The sequence below is a fragment of the Helianthus annuus genome, chromosome 5 (assembly GCF_002127325.2).
Source record: "Helianthus annuus cultivar XRQ/B chromosome 5, HanXRQr2.0-SUNRISE, whole genome shotgun sequence".
NCBI classification, from domain to species: domain Eukaryota; kingdom Viridiplantae; phylum Streptophyta; class Magnoliopsida; order Asterales; family Asteraceae; genus Helianthus; species Helianthus annuus.
In genome coordinates this window covers 134,424,869-134,446,364 of record NC_035437.2, presented here as the reverse complement: position 1 = coordinate 134,446,364, position 21,496 = coordinate 134,424,869, and the positions used below count along the sequence as shown (strand labels likewise).

The following is a 21,496-nucleotide window of genomic DNA, read 5'->3' as shown; positions in this document are numbered from 1 at the left end:
AGAGGATGCCTGGGCTAGGGGGCATTAACATGAAAATAAAGCTACCACTACACAGTTAAGTAACTCCCCATTAGCCACTAAAGTTGAACGGGTCCATAGGTACCAGAATGATGATCTGGAGCTGCTCCAAATACAGGCCCAGTTCCTCTCAAGTCACATACTTCGTTCAGTGAGAATGTGAGTCGAATTGTATCACTATTTCCGGGCCGGTAAAATGACTTGTCAGAATGAGGGAAACTGTTGGGCGAATAAAACACAGTTTTCCTAACTCGCTTCTTCTGCAGGTACCCAATGGTGTGCCAAGAAACGAGAAGTTCCAAAACTTGCTGACCAGCTTCGAGTACCCAACACCAACGGTGTGCGATAACTGAGTGGGGTTGCACATCTATCTACCAATCCTTAGTGAGAGGAAGTGGCGCAGCCGGTGCCCGGTGTGGAACTAACAGCCCCTAGCCGTTTGGACATCGAAACATGAAGGTACGCCCCTAAACACCAATTAACAATCTCAGTTTGACCGTTGGTTTGGGGGTAGTAACAACAGGGCCGGATCTCGATATCTGCAGACTCGTCAAATAGGGTTGAGAATTGAGGGTTAGTGAGGGTTATAAATGAAAGGGTTGAGAGATAAAAAGACCATTGTGCCCTCATGTGCATTGCACATGATAAAAATTAACTGAGATTTCTGACCAGATTTGGCCTAAAGGACAAAACGTGCAAGATTTTGTAAGGTTAATGACACCGCTTGTAAACTTTTGGCCAAAAGGACAGCGTCTGCAATTTGATGTAAACATAAAGGACAAAACTTGTAATTTACTCTTATTTATTTTAGCATTGTAAAATGACCAAAATACCCTCATCTGGGGTCCACGTGATTAGATTTAACCATGAAAACTAAACGAGTTAGGGTTAACAAACATAACGTGCAAGAGTGTGTAAACATAAAGTACGTTTTTGAAGATAAATGACATATTTTACAATCTAGTGTAATATTTTATAATTTACTCTTACAAATTAGAGTAACTTTAATATAAAAAATGATAGATAATTTGTAAGGAAAAAAAGTAGATTTGTTTTTTATGGTATTGTTTGTTCAGTATAAAGATAAGTATAACCAATATATATTATCCACTATATAAATAATCAACTTATTTGTGCATCATAACTTGTACTTTGAGCTTAGGGAGTGCTTCAAAAAAAAAACTTTAATTTTCACTTTTAACCCAAACATTTCATATTTTACATTTTAACCTTTTTTCATTTTTTACTTTTAACCCAAAATTTTCCATCTTTTATAATTTAACACAACACTTTATTATTTACAACTTTCGTATCCCATACTTTTTATCTTTCGCAAGTTTTTCGTTTAACATTTCGTTCTAATTTTTGTGAGTTAACATGTCGTAGCGTGCATGTGAGGTTCAACGTTTTTGCTTGATTTTTTTCATATTTGACAGACTCGTCGCAATGCGTCCATTTTTCCCTTTTTGAAAAGTTCGCCGCAACGGGCGGGTCGTAGATCGACTAAGTTATTATTTTCTACGTTTTATGTTTCTGGTTAACTTCTTCGTATTAAGACACTGTAGCGGGTGTGTGTGGTTCAACGATTTTAGTCAGCTTTTCGTTCAGTGTAATTTTTACCATTTTCTCTATTTTATTTTTACGATGTTGAGAGTCGATGTGATTGTGGCATTGGTGCTACTTGGCACGGTTTTACGAACGTTTTTAACCTCTTAAATTTTTTACTAATTTTTTGTTTCGGTTTACCCCTATACTTCCTTTACTTAAAAACTATTTATTACGTGCATATTTTATGTACGGGTATGTGTAAATATGATTTCTTCTACATTCCGACGTAAACTTTTTTATAGACGAGTCAGGTCAGATCTAATACGTTTTCGTTTAAAGAAACCATTTTTACGTGCATATTTCTATGTACGTTTTCGTATAAATTCAAGTTGTTCTACGTTTCGACGTAAACTTTTTTGGAATATGATTCAGGTCAAATATAATATGTTTTCGTGTTTATTTTATGTACGTTTCGTAAAGTTTGTTTCGAACCGAGTGGAGTCAAATTATGGTTTCTTTTTCTCCTCTTTTTTCGAAAGCTCTAATTAATCCCTTTCGATTACATGTGCATATTTTCCTTCATACCCGTTACGTTTTCTTTGTATAAGTTGGGTCACATATAATACGTTATGATTGTCCGATATGAATTCCATTTACTTTATGTTTGATCCAATCACAATGCTTATACAGGTTACACTGAGTTCAACTGGATACGTCGAAATGTGTGTCTTCATATGGTTAATGCATCATATAACGTTTGGACTAATTCATTCAATGTTTACGATGTACCCGCGCCGCAACGCGGGCGGGTCTTAACCCTAGTTATTATTTATTTTGCAATTGCAATCAGTTGATCAAAATAAAAGAAAATTGCATTCAAATATGCTAACATATTTTGCTAGAACAATACACTGATTTTGCATAACTAAAATAAAAATGTTTTACTTATTTTAACCACATTAAATACAACATACCCGATTTGAAAAATCAAAATGAGTCGGTTTACGACTCGATTCGTGCAAGATTTTGTCACTCACAATAATAAATAAATATATATATATTATTTTTAACACCATAAATTAGACAGCGAAATCGAACTGCCAAAAGGGGGATACCCACTTTATCATATCATCAACAACAAACAACAACAACAACGAACGGATCCAAAATCGACGATAACAGAAAAAAAAAAAAACCCTAACCCTAACCCTACCCTTTGCCCCCAAATTTCATCTCCAAATCAACCGATCCTACAAACCTTCCTGCACAAGATTCCTCTATACCATAGCGTTACGGCTTTCTTAATTTAGGGTTAGGGTTAGGTTTAGGTTTTTGCTCCAATGGACGGTTGCATGTACGGCGGCGCTCTGGCGGCATGAGCACCGGACAATGTCACCGGCGCCGGAAGATGATGGGTAGAAGTGCCAACGGAGGTTGCGGCACTGAGGAGAAACATTGTCCGGTTAATACTTCTAGGGTTCCGAACAAGTCTTCGTTAGAAGATATAGATACAAATATAGATATAGATACAGGTATAGGTAAAGAGAATAAGTTTCTACTGGAAGACGCACCACTGGCTCGGACTGTTGGTGTAGGTGTGGATTTGTATTCACAGGCTTGTAAGGCGCTTGCCGTTGTATCGCCTTTTGACGTGGAGGATGGGCAGGGTAAGAGTTCGAGTTCGACTTCGGGTGTTGTTACTACGCTTCCCGCTGGTTTGGCGAGTTGCTTGACTAAGCATGTGGACAGTAGGAAGCGGCATAAGAAGACGCATTTGACGGATACGAAGAAGAATAATAAGGTGTCTTCGAGACAGGAGAAGGGTAAGGGGAGTAGCATTTGGGTTGAGACCGAGGGCTATTTTAGGGAGTTGAGTGTGGAGGATGTTGAGAGGTTGAATGGGACTTCTTATTTTAGAGGTAATGCGGTCTTTACGATTCCGTTTATTGGACATAGTGCGAGTGAAATAAACAATCATGGTGGTGCTGTTGTTGCGGGTGGGGAGCAGCATGATGTTAACCAGTTTATGGAAGTAGACGGTGTAGGTGGTAATGATAGTACACAAAAACAAGAAGAAGAGAATACTGCTGTTTTGTTACCGCAATCCTCTAGCGGGGTAGAATGGCTTTTAGGTTCTAGAAGTAAGATATATTTGACGTCTGAGCGGCCTTCTAAGAAACGTAAACTCGTGGGTGGGGAAGCGGGTTTGGAGAAGCTTTTTGTTGCTCGGCCGGTTAAAGACCAGGAGCCATCAACATGCTGTCATTATTGCAGTCTCGGGGACACGGGCAATCAGTTGAATAGATTGATTGTTTGCAAATCTTGCGGTGTGGCGGTGCATCAGAGATGTTATGGTGTGCAGCAAGATGATGGCGATGGTTGTTGGGAATGTTCTTGGTGTAGGCTGAAGAGGGATGAAGATGAAATCACTAATGGCCGTTGTCTGCTTTGCTCGCAGCAGGGTGGTGCTTTAAAGCCGGTAAGGAAGAGGGGTAATGATGAAGGAGGCATCGTTGAGTTTGCACACTTGTTTTGTTGTCAGTGGATGGCTGAGGTCTACATAGAGGACACAAAAAGCATGGAACCGATTATGAACATTGAGGGCATTAAGGACGTGCAGAAGAAGTTAGTATGCTGTCTGTGCAAGGTGAAATGTGGTGCATGTGTCCGTTGCAGTTACGGTATGTTGTCATATCCGTTCAGTCTTTCTTTTTGAATGGTGAAGTTGCACATCATATATATTGCTGTTATGCATTCATAATTCAAGTATATAACCAATATGCATGATTCTTGTATCAACAAGACTGTAAGTTAGTACTATATTCAAACAAATGTCTTATACTGTGTTTCTACTTTTTATGTGTAGAGTTTACCTGTATGTTTTGATTAAACGAAAGGAATAATACATGCCTGTCTCATCTTTTGTGTTTAGATTTAGACTACTAGAAAGTAGAAACTAGTCATTCTTTATAGTTGGTTGGAAGTATTGCAGATGATCTTTTGTATTCTTAACATAGTAGTCAGTAGATGATCCTTGTTTAATGGATTGTTCTCACATTAGTGATACCAGCCTCTTGATGCAGTAGTGTGTGAGGAGGAGCTAAAACGTCTTGTTCGTTTTTTGCATCTTTAGTTATGGGATATGGTATTTTAAAGGGTAATAGAGAGGAATGGTGAAAGATGAGATGAAACCAAACCATGGTCAGACTATATACATCCAAATTTCTTTGTTGTTTTATTACATTCTTTTCACCCTGTTGCATGTTTTGTTGGTTATAAATAAGCTAACATCATCCCAACATCTTGGCAATCTTTAAACTTCTATGGTGCGTAATCTTTTATTGTGTAATAAAGAGTAAAGGTCTAAAGGATTTATCTTATCAGTGCTTTTAGACAGGCAAGGATTCTTGCCGTCGTGAAAAAAATATATCTTTATCATCTCGACGCCTCAAGATTAAGATTTAATATCATTGAATAAACAAAGGCATTGGAAATAGCAATATAAGCATGTCAACTCTTTAAAAAAGTAGATGTAAATTGAAAGTACTGGCCTGATAGAAACATATATTGTTTGAGGCGGTTGTTTTCTTGTTACTTTTGACTAACGAGTCTCCGTTTAAGTTCCTTGTTTGTGAGATTAAGCCAGCCAATTGATAAGGCAAGTGGACTTGTAGTTGACCGGAAATGCACAAATTATTCTGGCCAAACATTTTTATAGAGATCACAGTTTTTTTATCATTTCTCCTATAAATAGAAGTTTTGTATACTGCTGGTACATCTCTTAACAATGTGGTAGACCCTCCAGTTCGTTTTAAGCAACTATAGGGATACCATGTTTACGAAATTCAACTTCTATTTACTTTTAGAACATATTGTGGAATCATTGACTCTAGTTACCAGATGGATCTCTATCATTTGTCAAATATCAGCTGTCTAAGTTAGTGTAGTTTGGATTGTTGAATGCTGTGAAGAATACATATTTCTGTTCTTTTTCTCTTTTGTGCTGTGCTTAAAATATGATATATAACTTACGCTATTCAGCCTTCTTACCAGTATCATGTGGGGAATATTAAGATTTGCATGCTGAAAGAAAGTGACAGTATTATTAAGCCCTCACACGAGTACACAAAACACCATGCTATTTTGTGGTTTTGGTCATGTCTATGCGGCCCACAATGACTAAGTTGGATACTATTTATCTATCATGTTCGACATAGCATGTTAGCTGACCTTGTTAATCAGTGAATTGGCAGTTTTCGTTAGATTCTTTTTTTATTCCGTTGTCTTACTTCATTTATCACCCCCAGTGTCATGTCGTTTCTTGTGGAATTAATGGATGAGTTATCTATGCAGCATATCATGGGTGGTGAAAGCAAATATTATTGTATCAATAACTTCAAAATGCTTGTATGTGTTATCTTTTGTACAAAATAAATACTACAGTTTTAAGAAGTGGTGGAAATTTATACATCTTGCATGCATACGGGGTAGAACAGTCGTATTCTTGGCATTGTTAATTCCTAGACTAAGCACAAACAGTTTTTGCTATTGCTTCATGCTGTTTACTGCATCAAGAGAAAAGATGTTCTGCTTCTTATGAAGCTAATCATTAAAGTTGCTGTAATCCGGATTCACATTAGTATGTTTTTCTTATGTGTAGTGGCGAGCGCTTTACAGCTTTACCCTATTTACTAGTTTCTGTTTTTTTCTATTATTAATTATGGGGGTAAATGTATTTAATAGTACTTGGTTGGTTGGATTTTTTTTTGCTATTCTGATATCTTTTTTGGGCCTTTTGGCCTTCTTCACACCATCAATCACTGTGTGTACTATTGAGTTTTCTTGATACTTGCGTAGGATCCTGTCGAACTTCTTTTCATCCCGTGTGTGCAAGGGAAGCAAGACACAGGATGGAAATTTGGGGAAAATTCGGATGCGATGATGTAAGCTCATTTTGTTCATTATGCACTGGATCTACTAGTCACAGTTAGCTATTAAGTTCTCTCATAAGTAGCTTTCTTATTAACGTAGGTTGAGTTGCGAGCTTTTTGCTCAAAGCATTCTGAAGCCCAAAAAGAAGGCAGTGCATCTATTGAAGATGGGGTGCTGGGTACCAAGTCAAACCTTAAAAGTCAAACAGATTGCATTGATGGGGCAGAGGTCAAAGGCAGCAGCACTGCTGAAGATGCTAAAGTGTCTGGTTCGAATAATGTCACTCTCATGCTAAAGAAGGTACACTAATTGTTATTGAAACATGTTATTAAAAAGTTTGTATGTAACAACTTTACTCTTTATCTGTTGGTCTGTAGCTGATTGATCGAGGAAATGTCAATTTGAATGATCTGGCCTCAGAGATTAGCATTTCTGCTAATTCGTTGGCATCAAACCTCGCTGTAATGCTTTGTTTGACGGGCTTTATTTTGTAGCAATATTGTTTGACAAACTATTTTATCGAAGTTGCTTTCTTACAGGATGACTGCTTACCTCCTGAATTGCATGGAAAAGTGGTTAAATGGCTTATAAATAACGCTCATGGTGGTGGTTTGCAGAAAAGTTTGAAGCTTAAAGTTAAGTCTACCAAGGCTGAGAAAGAATCGGGTGGTGAAAATGCTATCGTTAGAGCATCAGACAACAACAATGCTGGGGGTTCTCCTGTTAAGTTGGCTCCATCTCGTAAGAAAACCAAAGGCAATATTAGGGTTCTGAAGGATAACGGTCTTGTATTGTCTCTTAAGAGGAGTTCCGCAGACGATGGAGTTGTCTTGGATGAGAATAACAATGGCGGGAATCTTCCCAGACAGGAGTCTTCTCCTGATTCAAAGGAAAAGGTTATTTTTAAGCTCTGAAGCCAACAACTTTTTTGTTATAATTGTAGAGATTAAAATAGATGATACGCTAATTGATTTAGTTAGCATATTTCTTTCTAGAAGTCTTGATGTAATAATTCCCGTAACATTGGTCTTTTTTTATGCTTCTAGATCATAGTTGTCAATAGTGAGCATGCATAGCGATCACTATAACACGCGATTAGGGTTGTAGCGATAGATAGCGATAATAGCACAATTTTTTTTCAATATAAATAGCAATTATAAAATAGCTGGATTTTAGGTTTTTGTTAAATATACATGTAAAATAGCATATATACCAGGGTATTTTGATATAATACACATAATTTTTTTTCTAGTGTATCACTATTTATAAAATAGCCGCCCGCTATTTATCGCTATCCGCTATGTAGCATATAGGTACCTTATTGCGATATTTGTATTGTCGCTATTCGCCATTAACAGAAGTCCTTTTAAAAAAACGCAACATCCAAATAATTTTAAATTTTGTTTCTGCAGATATCTCCCGAATCTTGTCCAGCTTCCGATCGATTGCCAGACAACACTGCTGACCATAAAGGTGCAGTTTCCGAAAATGGCTGTGGTCAAGTGGACGGGGGTACCGACTCTAGTTGTGACACCAGGGTAAAATCCAATCTGGCAAGCCATGATTGTTCAATTGCGATAAATGACAGCTCTGTTCTTATGTAAGTTCTGGAATTTCATTCTGTGTAACTCACTAATTATCAAGTATAAGAAGGGGTTGTTTGGGGAATTTTTATTTTGCGTTGTATGCATGTGATTATATGGTTCTGCATGAATACCAACGTCTAGATATCTGGTAATGCAGTAGAACAGAAGCTTCTCCTGGTTCTTATATCCACCCGCTTATATGTTTGCATAATCAAGTTTCTTCTAAGATGAAAGCTGATGAGGACGATGGTAAGATCTTGCCTCATACATATATCTTACAGTTGTTCTATAATGATGTCATTTGATGAAGCCATCATTCTTAGGTCCTGAAGTTGGTTACAATCACCCAAATCAAAATTCAGCTTCTATTGAGTCGAGTTGTGAGTTGGAAAAAACTAAGCGGATGAGCATCGTAAGTATGTCTCCAGTTGATGAAGTAGAAGGAGAACTCGTGTATTATCAGCACCAGCTACTTTGCAATGCCGCTGCGCGAAAGCACATAAGTGGTACATGTTCTTAGAATTGAAATCTATTTTCTTATATTGCTGACTAGTCTATTGGCTTATGTTTGTGTGGTACATGCAGATGTTCTGATTTCTAAAGTCACAAAGTGTCTTCCACAAGAGATTGAGTCTGTTAGAAGACATAGCTGGGATGCTGTGTTGGTGAGCCAGTATCTTTCTGACCTTAGAGAAGTGAGAAAACAGGGCCGAAAAGAGAGACGACATAAAGAAGCTCAAGCCGTGCTAGCTGCTGCAACTGCCGCTGCAGCCGCTTCGTCTCGGCTGTCATCTTTAAGGAAAGATACAGTTGACGAGTCTCCTCATCAAGAGGTAGTTGACATTTTATTCATTTTGATAAGTAATAGTTTGACTATAGTAGTTATGTAGTTGGTTTTTATTATTATCTTGTTTTCAGAATACTTTGAAAATAAAAGCTTTCGGTGGGAGATCTGCACTTCAAGCTCAACAAGTCCCTCAAGCAAAGGAAACACATCCCAAGTTGTCTGTAACTTGGACTTCACCCGAAATGAACTTTAACGCTTCATCATCTACTTTGGAGAACAAAGTTCATTCTAGGGTTTGTGACGTTTGTAGAAGGGCGGAGACGATTTTGAACCCTATTATCGTGTGTTCTAGTTGCAAGGTTTAACCAATAATGCTTAAAATGAAAACTATCTTCATCTCTTTTCCCTTTTGACCTCTGTGAAGAACTAATGTAATACTGTTAATACTATCTGTTGACAGGTGGCAGTCCACATTGATTGTTATCGAAGTGTCAAAGATTCCACAGGTCCATGGTTTTGTGAGTTGTGTGAAGATCTATTGTCTTCCAGGAGCAGGGGAACCCCGTCTCGTGTAGGGGAATGTGGCTTATGCGGTGGCACTACTGGTGCTTTTAGGAAGTCAACTGATGGTCAATGGGTCCACGCCTTCTGTGCTGAAGTATATTTGTTTTTTTCTTTTTGCTATCTCCCGTGTTGACTTTTTTCCAACTCTTACATGTGCTATCGTTTTATGTATTGTAATCTGAGTGAACTTTTTTCCGACTCTTTATGATGTAGTGGGTTCTAGAATCAACATTCAGAAGGGGGCAAGTGAAAGCTATTGAGGGCATGGTACGTGTGTAATATCCGCTTCACTTTTTCACTTTATATTGATCACTTTTTTCAATTTATATTAATCACAATCATGTCATGTCGCATTGGCAGGAGGCTATCTCCAAGGGGAATGACATATGTCTTGTTTGCAGCCGCAAAGAGGGTGTTTGTATAAAGGTGAGGTTAATACTAGTTTCTTGTATATCTCAGCTTACGTTTATTTTTTTAATTTTTGCTTGATAAAAAATGTTGTAAATGTTGTTTGCAGTGCAATTATGGTCACTGTCAAAGTACATTTCATCCTACTTGCGGTAGTAGTGTTGGCTTTTATATGAACGTGAGGACTATCGGTGGAAAGATACAACACAAGGCTTACTGCGAGAAACATAGCCTGGTGGAAAGAACAAAGGTTTATGTTTTTTCCCTACTATAATTATTGTCTTTATCGTAATAAAACATCTCTAGTTTCTAATAAATGTATTTTTTATATGCTAGGCTGAGACTCAGAAACACGGTGCTGAGGAATGGAATTCTCTGAAAAAAGTTAGGGTGAGTTACAGTGTCGTCTATGAGTTGGTTCTATATGTTCATTTGTTCTAAAATTTCTGTAAGAAAGTTCGAGAGTAACGTTTTAGAATGATTAGCGTATATAATGATCTTATATCTGCGTGCAGGTTGAATTGGAGAGATTACGCCTTATCTGTGAAAGAATAATAAGACGGGAGAAATTGAAGGTATGCAATTAGCGCATCAAAATCCGACTTCCATTTTTTTTTTTTGCACGAATAATGAGATTAGATTATGGTTGCATTGTTGCAGCGTGAGCTGATACTTTGTTCACATGACATGCTCCGTTGTAATAGAGAATCAATATCTTCATCAATGCGTGTTTGTACCACTTTCGTATCACCTGATGTTAGTTCAGAATCCGCAACTACATCCTTAAGAGGCGGTTACACAAACAGTTACAACTCTCGCAGTGAAACCATTCACAGATCAGATGACGTCACAATCGATAGCACGGTTGCCGGTAAGCGCCGCGTTAAGTTTCCAATGCCAACGACAATGGACAATGACCAAAAAACCGACGACAGCTCAACCTCTCAAATCTTCACTCAAACTCCTACAGTTAGACCACAACTTGCGGGAAAACAAATTCCACAAAGACCATCTGCCGTTTCTCGTTCTGCATCTGATGACGTCGGCAAGTTCTTCCGGCATGGAAAGGTAATTTTTTGGTTATTAAATACGTATAATGAATACGGATTACTATAATCAGGTTATTAAACGAATTATAACCAAATCGTCCGCTTCTCAATTGATTCGGTTAATCCGGTTCTGTTTTTCTGGTTAAAGCGGTTATGGTTGGGTTATCTGGATTTTGTGCTCACTCTTAGTTGCCAACATTTGCATGACAGCATGCGGAAACATTTGAGAAAGAGGTGGTGATGACATCAGATCAAGCGTCTATGAGAAATCAACGGTTGCCGAAAGGATTTGTTTATGTTCCTATTCGTTGCCTCTCAAACGAGGAGGAAACCATTGCTGCCGCTGCTGCTGCCGCCGCTGAAGAAAATTCAGGACAGGATGAATAAATATTTGTGTCAGTCACTACCCGACATAGTGACGTACCCATGGCAGCACGTGGGAAGTGTAGCGTATTCATCACCGGGTGGGATAACGCGAGTAATTTGTGCTTGTTTCTAATGGTGTTGTATATTGATTGGGAGAAAAAAGGTAGAGAAAGCTGTACAGTGGTATCAAAAAATGGGTTTTGCTTTTGTTGATTTGTTGTAGTACTAGATTTATTTTACTTCAATTTGTTTAGATGTAATCTTATAGAAAGACATTTGCAGCGGGTTGTAAAGTTGTGTACATAGAACTTACAGCTTCAAGAAGCAATTGCACAACACAACATTTTAGTTATATGTACAAGTCTCGGGGGGTTACTTGCCTTGCGAGAATCGGGTCTGTTTCTTAAAGGAAGGCTGACGTTTCAGTTAAGACGTCGACACCTGCAACGTGTACACAGGATGCTGATCTGTTTGCTAGGTAATATCAGAACTCTTGTCAACAAGTTGATGACAACAAAAGCCAAACGAAAACGTGAACAAACTGTTCCTCATCTTGCCAGTACATGCAATTAGTGAGTTTTATGAGGTATTACAAGTTCACAACTGCCCGAATAATCAACTCATTGTTCTTTTGTCTTGATGCACTTTTTTAGTTCTTTTTAATAAAACCTTTTAGTTTATAAAGGACTTATTTATATGCCTTATACATAGTTATTTAAAGTTATATTAAGGTTGATTTAAAATTTTATATAAACATCATGCATCCTTAAATTGATATATCTTGAATCCAGACTAATGTTAGTGACTTAATATTTCAAGTTTGGCTTGATGAATTTGCTTACATATGCCATAGTTGTTGATTCATCTATTGAGAGTGGTTACTCTATTGTTTGTAATGTTTAACAAGTAGAAGTCGTTTGCTATTCACACACTTGTCATCCATTAGATTTTGCATGACACGCATGGTGGATGATGTAACAAATGTCTACTCATTTAGTTTATCAAGTGGCATGTGTCTTGATTCGCCTCCTCAAATTGTCTCCTACTAATACTTGACATTGTACTCTGAATAATAATTCAGTTCCCCTTTCGAATGAGATGAACAGTAACTATCGAGGTTATAGATGTTATAACCGAAGCCAAAAAACATGTAATGATATACAAGACATCTTATTAATTATGACACGGATTCGCCGTTCCCTTTTCAACAGTAGTTATGGAGCCATAAGCAATGTTTTTTGGACCAGGCCGGAGGTCGACCGGTCGCCTTACAGGGTCAAAGTAGTTATGGAGCCATAAGCAATGTTTTTCGGACCGGGCCGGAGGTCGACCGGTCGCCTTACAGGGTCAAAGGTCGGACTGGTCTGACCGGATTTAAGACCCGGATTACGTCAGAAATTATACAAGTAATAAAATTAAATTTACACATGTACTAAGTAAAGAGTTTTCTCAATTGTCATATTTTTTAGAATGGACTGATTTCAAAAGGCCCAAAACTAATTACAAATACCTCGAGGCCACAATTCATATCTTCAAAGCCTCGTTCTTCCTTCTTTAATAAAAAACCTTAGCAACACTTGCACGCTGCAGTTGTGGCCGACGAGCGGAATTTTTCCATATGTTCACTCATCTATCCAAATTGATCTCCATTGGTCAAATGTCATTATTAGATCCATCATATCCACGGTGGAGGCACCGTCTTCCGGCCGGTGGACCATCATAACTTCTTAATCGGAAGACACAGGAGTTGGTGATGAGGTGGCTTGGCCAAATCAGTGATGGCTAGAACCTCCGGCGAAGCAACAACCGGTTCGACATGTCACCCGTTTTTCGGCCGAACTGCCGGCTGCCAGCCGAACCTCCGGTCGATTGCAATGAACCGGCCCGGCTTTTGCAAGGGATCCCGGTCGGACCGGCCGGTCCGGGTCTGAGAACATTGGCCATAAGGCTTTTTTTTTTTTTACCAATTACAACTAGAGGATCCGAATCATATAAAATTTTAGCAAATTTGGTGGTCATGGGTCAGCGGACCCTCTTGACCTCTCTATCCTGGAGGTATAGGTTCAAACTTGGGCAAAAGCAAAATATTTTAGGATCATTGGGGTAAAATAAAGTAGGAGCAACATTTGCCTTTCAAAAAAGAAAAAAAAAAGTCCCCTAATACGAATATTTAGATCCATAACTCATTACTATTACTCAGGGCCGTCTCCGAAAATACTAAAAAGATTTTGGGCCCTGAGCGAGATTAAAAAAACCGGGCCTGACCTAACCTTTTGCAGTAAATAAGGAAATAGCGAGAAACAAAGTAAGCCCACTGAACAGAAAAAACGCCTAGCACGTACACTCGAACCCAACACCTGAACTTTAGAAGGGGAGTCGGCAACCGGTTCAACTATGGTTGGTGCCGACATAGCCTTTAATTCACACTTATCTGCTTTACAAATACGATCTTGCTTGAACTTGTACAATTCTTTATTTGATCTAAAATATAATTATTAATTAAAAGCAATGATAAACAAAAAATAAGAAAACAAAAACATTGATACATGAGTTGTTATAGTTAATTCCTAATAAGAAAGACATAAGTGGAGTATAATCTGTTACAATTAATTCCTAATACACCAAGTTCATTAAATACACCAAGTTCATTGGAACTTCCATGAACAAACTAGACATTAATCTTAAAAAAAATATACAAAAGGGACTCGAACCGGCCACCATCTGGTAGGAAACAAGGGACCTTTCCACTAGGGTGTAATTATTTTTTGAAAGTGGCTTCATCTCTAATTATATTTATGGGTTCCCTCCAGATCTTTTATATTTATGCTCCTAAAAAACGTACGGGCCCTTCTACGTTTTTGGCCCTGAGCCGTCACCCACCCCGCACATGCTTATGGCCGGCCCTCCTATTACTATAAATGTATAATTTGGTTTTATGCTTAAGGACGTGAAAATTAAAAAAAAAAAAGAACATTTTTGTGATTTTCTTTTCATAAATAAAACCGTGTTTCTAGAATACTATTTATTGCACAATTCATCAACAGTCACATAAAGATCCAAACCCGGTATCTTTGATGTTTCCATGACCTCCAAGTCACATGACAACAACCTTACCACCGTTTCTCCAAGATTCGCCCCTCTAATTATCATATACTTGTATTAAAACAAAACTAACAAAAAAAAGAAACAATTCGACCAAGATGTCAACATATGTTTATCATACAGTTAGCATTAGTATTCTTAGAGGATGTACCTTTTTTATATCCTTTGAAATTGCTAAGAATAACAACCACCCACTAAAGATACAAAATATACATGTACAGGTGAAACCAAACAACATAGTAGTAGTCATATTTCCCTACATCAAGCATCCCTTACTTTAAGCATCACCTCGGTGTACGACACTTCATCCTCATTCTCCAAGGAAATGGAAGGACTGAATCTACGAACCAACATGGTGAAACACGGTACAAGTACTATGTACAATAGGCCAAGGATAAAAGGGGCCAAAACCAACCACCCCAACAACTGCACGTAACGCCAACAAGTTAAAAATCCAATTATGGTGGTGTTAGGACGCTGGGTTTTTTGTTAGCATGAGATTAAAGTGTTAATGATTTACATACCGCATGAATAATGCTTAGCAATATCTCCTTTGAAGCTTTGCCAGTCAATACCTTCTTTAAAGCATCAGCGGTTAAAGGAAAATGAGCTCCACCCGTAATAAACTCACCAAACCGTAGGAACACTATTATCAAACTGTATCCGTAAACAGACGTAAATCAGAAAACAAAACGACATGATGCGTTGATGTAAGAATCGCTGCTAAAGTTCATCATCTGTTCTGTTAAATTACAACGATTTATCTTTCTGGAAAGTTTTGATGTTAAAACATCTTACAACAATTTAATAAGTTATATAATTTCATTAAACCATCAAGCCGACATAAATGGAGCAGTATTCCTTTTACAAGATTTAGAACCTTAATTACTTCTATAACTTGAGTGTGCATGTTAACTTTTGAGCCGTTCAGGTTTACATAAAATACTTTTTTGGAAGACATTTAGCCCATAGTTGTTAATAGCGGCTATATAGCGACCGCTATAGCGCGCTATGTAGCGATGCGACGTAGTGTTGCTATATGGGTCATAGCGACAAATAGTGATGATAGCGATAGTTTTTTTTTTTTTTTTTTTTTTTTTTTTTTTTTTTATGTAAATAGCAATTAGATATAGCTATAAAATAGCTGGATTTATAGGTTTTTGTTAAATATACATGTAAAATAGCATATATACCAAAGTATTTTGATATAATATACATATAAAAATTTTCAAAAATTCTTTTTCTAGTGTATCACTATTTATAAAATAGCGGTCACTATATGTCGCTATTCGCTATGCAGCATATAGGTCCCTTGTCGCTATTTGTCGCTATTCGCTATTAACAACTATGATTTAGCCCATTGGACTCATTTTTATTTAAGCCATTTTTTTTAGTTTACATTTTTGCCACCTCTACTCAACATAGTCAATAGAGTCGAGAATCGTAAACTTGAACAATCCTACATTAAGGCAGCACAAAAGAAGAGAATAAAAGTAACGTGGTTTAGATATAATAAGATAAGTTGACCTCAGCTCTATTGGAGTAGCCATAAAATTGGCGAGCATGACGGTTGGAGCATTGACGGCAGTCCCAAGCATTGTTATAGCCAGCACACACAGGAAAAAAGTCACTCCTGTTTTCCGAAACAAAAAAACAGGTTAGTTTTCTTAAGTATAAATAAAAACTGCAATTAACTTATTTAGGGATAGATAAAAACTGCAAGTAATTTACCAACAATTGGGAACACTCCTAGAGTAATTCCAAGAGCTGCAGAGAGTGCCAACTCCTTAGGCTGTGCTCCCCTAAAACATACTCAATAATATCAGCAAAACCTTGTGCACTATCATTTTAAACTAAATACGCAAAAAAACATGCGTATTGTAAGTTTCGGGTTTACACATATGCGTTTTTAGGGGTACTTATTGTTTATAGACATCTGTGTTTTTGGGTGTCGTATTGTAAGTTTATAGTAGTAATACGCAAAAAAACATGGGTTAAAACACGTCTGAGAGGTTCGGGTTCTTGTAAAATTTCTGAATTCGACTCACGAACTGTGAACACTGCACGTTAACACACCCATATATATAACCGTTAGCAATATGACTTCAACTGAAAACATCCACAATATCAAAACGCACAAAAAATATGTTTTTTCATTCTTTTGTAAAACACAATTCTAAATGAAAGTTTCAACTGAAAACTGTTTTGTAATTTTCTTTGAGACATTTTGTCAAACACCTGGTGTGCAACTTTTTACCACTGATTTCTTAATAAACCCTGAAAGAAAAAATCCTGCCCAATTAGGGTTACAAAATAATCACTTCAACTACAAATTCACAAAACATCCACAATATTAAAATCATAAACAATCAATCAACAATATCCTACAACAAACAGATCACCAACACAACAAAAGAAAACCCTAAAGAAACAAGATCATATAATAATAATAATAATAATAATAATAATAATAATAATAATAATAATAATAATAATAATAATAATAATAATAATAATAATAACCTGCTGATGATTTCCACAAACGGCTCAACAACCTGCTTGGTAAACCAGGTACCAATTCCTCGTAATCCAGACCGTCTCGACAAATCCCCCATTGATTTACTTCAAACTTCTTATGATTATGATTGATTAATCAAATTTTACGAACGAACGCTTGTTTTTTTTTTTTTTAATCAAAACCTCCTTTAATTCTCCATCAACTACTGATTGACTAATGATTTGGTTGCGATGAAATTGGATTCATATTCAATGAATTCGGTTCAGAATCCAACAAGAAGAATTTATTTATTTATTAAACCTTTGTTGTTCGTAAAGTTGTTTGATTTGTTTGAATATTCTTTTTTGACATTTTAGGCTTCTCATTTTGTTGTGATCGAATCTACACGTCATAAGCAATTGGGCCATTTGGTATTTCACACCTAACATTCTTAAATCTATCATCGAATCGTATAGACTTATACGACCTTTATAAGGCTCATTACAATTCCCTAGGCTAGTCAAAGGTTGTTTTTTTTTTTTTTTTTTGGAAAGCAAACTTCATTCACCAAAAAACCGGCAACATCTCTAAGCTAGAGACAGCCGCAAAAGAATACAACAAATCAAAAAACAAACTTACACCATCGCTTCCAAACTAACATATCCTTCTTAAGCCTACTCTTGTACCAAAGAAAACCCAAGGATTTGACATCCGCCACGATCTTAGCCGGATCCGTATCGATATTTGAAAAAACCTTATCGTTCCTAGCCTTCCAGATACACCAACAAGTAATAATAAGGATGCCATACACAACCTGTTTCTTAGCATTCGAACTCTGCATATAATCGGTCAACCTCAAAATGTCATGAATGGAAAAAGCAAAGATAGGCGCTAATTTACACCAAGACGAAATCCCGGACCAAACTCCCAACGACACCCTGCAAGCCGTAAATAGATGATCCACCGCATCTTCTGCTTCACCACAAAAGGCACACAACCCATCCCCCACGAAAATGTTTCTTCTACGAAGAGCATTAGAAGTCGGAATTCGATCTCTAGCGGCGCGCCACATGAACACATTGCATTTATTTGGAACCCAGTCACTCCACCTAAAAACAAACTGATTGTTAATGATAACATCAGATTTCAACCACTTACGGACCTCCTTAACAGAAAATCCAGCATTAACATCCGCAGACCATAGCCACCCGTCTTCCTTCTCTGATAGCTTGACCTCAGCGAGCAGCCTGTGAATATTAACCAATTGACTTACCTCATCTTCCGAAGCTGGATATTGTTTCCAACTCCATGAAACAACCCACCTACTATCAATCTGCGAGAACTTGCTTTCAACCGAGCAGAATTTGTCCTTTTCGAGTCTAAAAAGGTCCGGGAATAAAGCCTTCAGACTCCCTTCTTGAACCCACGGATCTAACCAAAACCGAACTGACCTACCATGGCCGATGTCCCCTCGAATAATATCAATGAAACGCTTGCCATGCACCTTCATTCTGGAACCAAGAGTAACAATCTTGCTCCAAGTCCCAACCACGGATTTATTATAAGGGATCGGCTCCCATCTTCTAGAGGAAAAATGAACGGCGTCGATGACCTTCTTCCACATGGCCTCCGTTTCCACCCGATAACGCCACAACCACTTTAAAATCAACGCATTATTGCAAACCTCTAGATTGTTAATCCCCAACCCTCCATCTTTTTTGGCTTTTGTAACCTCCTCCCAAGCCACCCAATGAGTTTTATGTTTATCCTCGTTACCTCCCCAAAGAAATCGCTTCATAAGCACTTCAAGTTTATTAATTACACCCAATGGAGCCTTATACAACGAAAAGTAGTACGAAGGAATGCTTTCAAGAACCGAAGAAATGAGAGTGATCCTTCCTGCCATCGAAACAATACTCGCTTTCCATCTCGACAGGCGTTTCTGGAACACTTCTATAACAGCTTCCCAGTTAGCAATACGATTCATGTTAGCCCCCACCAAAATACCCAAGTATTTGAAAGGGGTTGCTCCAGGCCGACATCCTAAACCACAAGCTTGAGACCCAACTTCCTCGATACTTTTGCCAACACCATATAGAATCGATTTTTGAAGGTTGATTCGGAGACCGAATACAAGGTGAAAAATCCTGAGAATCCTTTTTAACGCGTTAAAATTAAATTCTGACCATTCCCCCATCACCATGGCATCATCAGCGTATAACAGATGAGAAACCGAAATCTGACCATTAGGAAAGCGCACTCCATCAAAAACCCCACTATCACAAGCTTTCCGAATTATACTCGAAAAAGCCTCCATAACAATAATAAATAAAAACGGAGAGAGCGGATCCCCTTGGCGAATGCCTTTTTCGCAATTGAATTCGAACGTAGGAGACCCGTTCACAAGAATAGACGTTCTAGCAGACATTAAAATGCCTTTAACCCACCTACACCACAAATCCGGAAACTTCATTTGGCGCATAATGGATAGAAGGAACTCCCAGTTGACGTTGTCGTAAGCTTTTTCAAAATCTATTTTGAAGAAAAATAGATCTTTACCATGCCTTTTCGCCCACGAGAAGATTTCACTAATAATCAACGGGCCATCCAGGATATACCTCCCCGATAAAAACGCAGATTGCGTCTCATGAGTAATCTTCCCCATCACCACCTTAATTCGATTAGCTAGTAACTTCGAGATCATCTTACTGACCACACCGATAAGCGTTATAGGGCGGTACTCACCAAGACTAATTGGATCTTGAACTTTCGGAATAAGTGTCACGAACGAAGAACCCACCCCTCTATTTATAATACCATGTCCGGGGCCTTATCGCTACCACAATAAGCGTTATAGGGCGGTACCACGAAGTAAGACATAAGCGTTATAGGGCGGTACCACGAAGTAAGACATAATTTCCACGAAATCATCGGCGAACAAATCCCAAAACCGTTTAACAAAACGGAAGTTGAACCCGTCCGGGTCCGGGGCCTTATCGCTACCACAATCAAAGATGGCTTCTTTAATTTCATTGACATTGAAAGGCTTAACTAGCTCGACAGCCTCTAATTCCGTCAAACATTTAAGGTCGTGGCACACCAACTTTGGCCGAATACACATATCTTCTACAAAACGGTCCTTAAAAAATCGGAGGGTATGTTTCTTCACCTCCGAGGGCTTAAAAACCCATGCATCATCGATCATTAATCCCGGGATATTATTACACGTCTTCCTTTTATTAATCATACCATGAAAGAACGCCGTGTTTTCGTCGCCCTCCTTCGCCCATTTCACCCTAGATTTTTGGCGAATGTCTTTCGCTTTACCGGTTTCAATTTCTCTAAGTTTTTTATGCGCCTCATCAAAAACCCATTGTTCGGCTTCCGTAAGATCCCTGTCCTCAATGAAAGAATCCAGCTCAATTAAATCTTGCTTGAGTTGGAGCTCCTCCTCTTGTTCAATGGTCGTTACTTTCTTACGCCACTCCACGATGGCTTGACGGATCTTTCTGAATTTGCCCATAAGCTTCACGTCCGGAGGCCCCGAACCTGAGTACTCTTTCGCTGCATTAACGACAATCTCTTCGAACCCCTCTTTAGACAACCATGAATTAAAAAAACGGAAGGGTTTAGCTCCGTAATTACGCGCCTCCACCTTTAAAACTAACGGACTATGATCAGATTTCTCTCTACCAAGAGCACGATACTCCGCATTCGTCCATTCGTTCAAACCGTTCCAAGATACAAAAATACGATCAATACGGCTACATTTATTCCCCGAAACGAACGTGAATTTCCTCCCCTTTAATTGAAACTCGTGGAGACCAACTTTGTCTATAAACTCATTGAATTCATAACTAACCGAGGGTAAAAATTTGGAGTTCCGTCTTTCAGCACGATCCCTTACACAGTTGAAGTCACCCCCAACGATCCAAAATCTCTGGTCATTGACTATACGCCGTTCCAACTCGGTCCAAAGAATTCTTTTGTCCACTACTTTTTGAGGAGCATACACATTTATCAGCACCACCTCCTTCCGAGATTCCTTGAGAGTACCGTGGACCATAAGAAAATACCTATTCTTCTCGACCAAAGTCATCTCGAACTTTTTTGTATCCCACATCGACAGAAGACCTCCTGTACGACCTGTAGCCCCAACCCATTCAAAACCAAAAGAACCGTTACCCCAAAAGGTGCCAACGTTTACACCCTCTAAAGAACAAAATTGCGTCTCCTGAATCATGATGAATCCCACTTCGTTAGCGACTCTTAAACCTCTAATCCACGGACCTTTCTCAATGCCACCCAGCCCACGAATGTTTATAGACATAACATTCATTTAAAACCCGATTGAAAACCTTCTTCAACCACTTGCTTCTCAAGTACCGATTCAAACTTATCCAAGTCAGTAGCTCCCACCAAGTTAGCCAATCTCAATGTGTTAACTACTTCATTACGAATAGAACTATCTTGACCATTATCTGTGACATAGTCTCTATTGCTAGCTTCAATCTCCTCGTCAGCTACTACCTGTGTATCATCGTTATTACAAACACCAACCTGATCGTTACCAGCCACGGTGAATATGAACCGATCGATGTCGAACGGATCGCTCCCGTCCCTGCTTCTTTTTTTCGGT

General features: G+C 38.3%; 3 protein-coding genes across 6 annotated transcripts; 1 reads left to right on the top strand and 2 right to left on the bottom strand.

Moving 5' to 3' along the window:
* Window positions 1-2,664: 2,664 nt before the first annotated feature.
* Window positions 2,665-11,642, top strand: LOC110941365. 4 transcript variants are annotated; one of them, XM_022182982.2, is made up of 18 exons: window positions 2,665-4,247; window positions 6,424-6,509; window positions 6,598-6,798; window positions 6,876-6,959; window positions 7,116-7,394; window positions 7,911-8,098; window positions 8,242-8,333; window positions 8,408-8,590; window positions 8,670-8,917; window positions 9,003-9,230; window positions 9,332-9,529; window positions 9,649-9,702; window positions 9,796-9,861; window positions 9,953-10,093; window positions 10,180-10,233; window positions 10,359-10,418; window positions 10,504-10,911; window positions 11,103-11,642. In XM_022182982.2, the coding sequence occupies exons 1-18, from the start codon at window positions 2,942-2,944 to the stop codon at window positions 11,277-11,279; spliced, it is 4,053 nt and encodes a 1,350-aa protein (XP_022038674.1). In that variant the 5' UTR covers window positions 2,665-2,941; the 3' UTR covers window positions 11,280-11,642. The 4 variants fall into 4 exon arrangements, with proteins under 4 accessions (XP_022038674.1, XP_022038673.1, XP_022038676.1 ...); XM_022182981.2 differs by having other exon boundaries at window positions 7,038-7,394; XM_022182984.2 differs by lacking the exon at window positions 6,876-6,959.
* Window positions 11,643-14,429: 2,787 nt separating this feature from the next.
* On the bottom strand, window positions 14,430-17,314 carry LOC110941364. The gene is made up of 5 exons (XM_022182980.2): window positions 16,884-17,314; window positions 16,092-16,162; window positions 15,888-15,993; window positions 14,885-15,017; window positions 14,430-14,786 (listed from the first exon to the last, which is right to left on the bottom strand). Exons 1-5 carry the CDS (start codon window positions 16,973-16,975, stop codon window positions 14,622-14,624), a joined length of 567 nt encoding a protein of 188 aa, XP_022038672.1. The 5' UTR covers window positions 16,976-17,314; the 3' UTR covers window positions 14,430-14,621.
* A 2,394-nt stretch (window positions 17,315-19,708) lies between these two features.
* On the bottom strand, window positions 19,709-21,196 carry LOC110943648. The gene has a single exon (XM_022185384.1). The coding sequence runs from the start codon at window positions 21,194-21,196 to the stop codon at window positions 19,709-19,711; it is 1,488 nt and encodes a 495-aa protein (XP_022041076.1).
* Window positions 21,197-21,496: the final 300 nt, after the last annotated feature.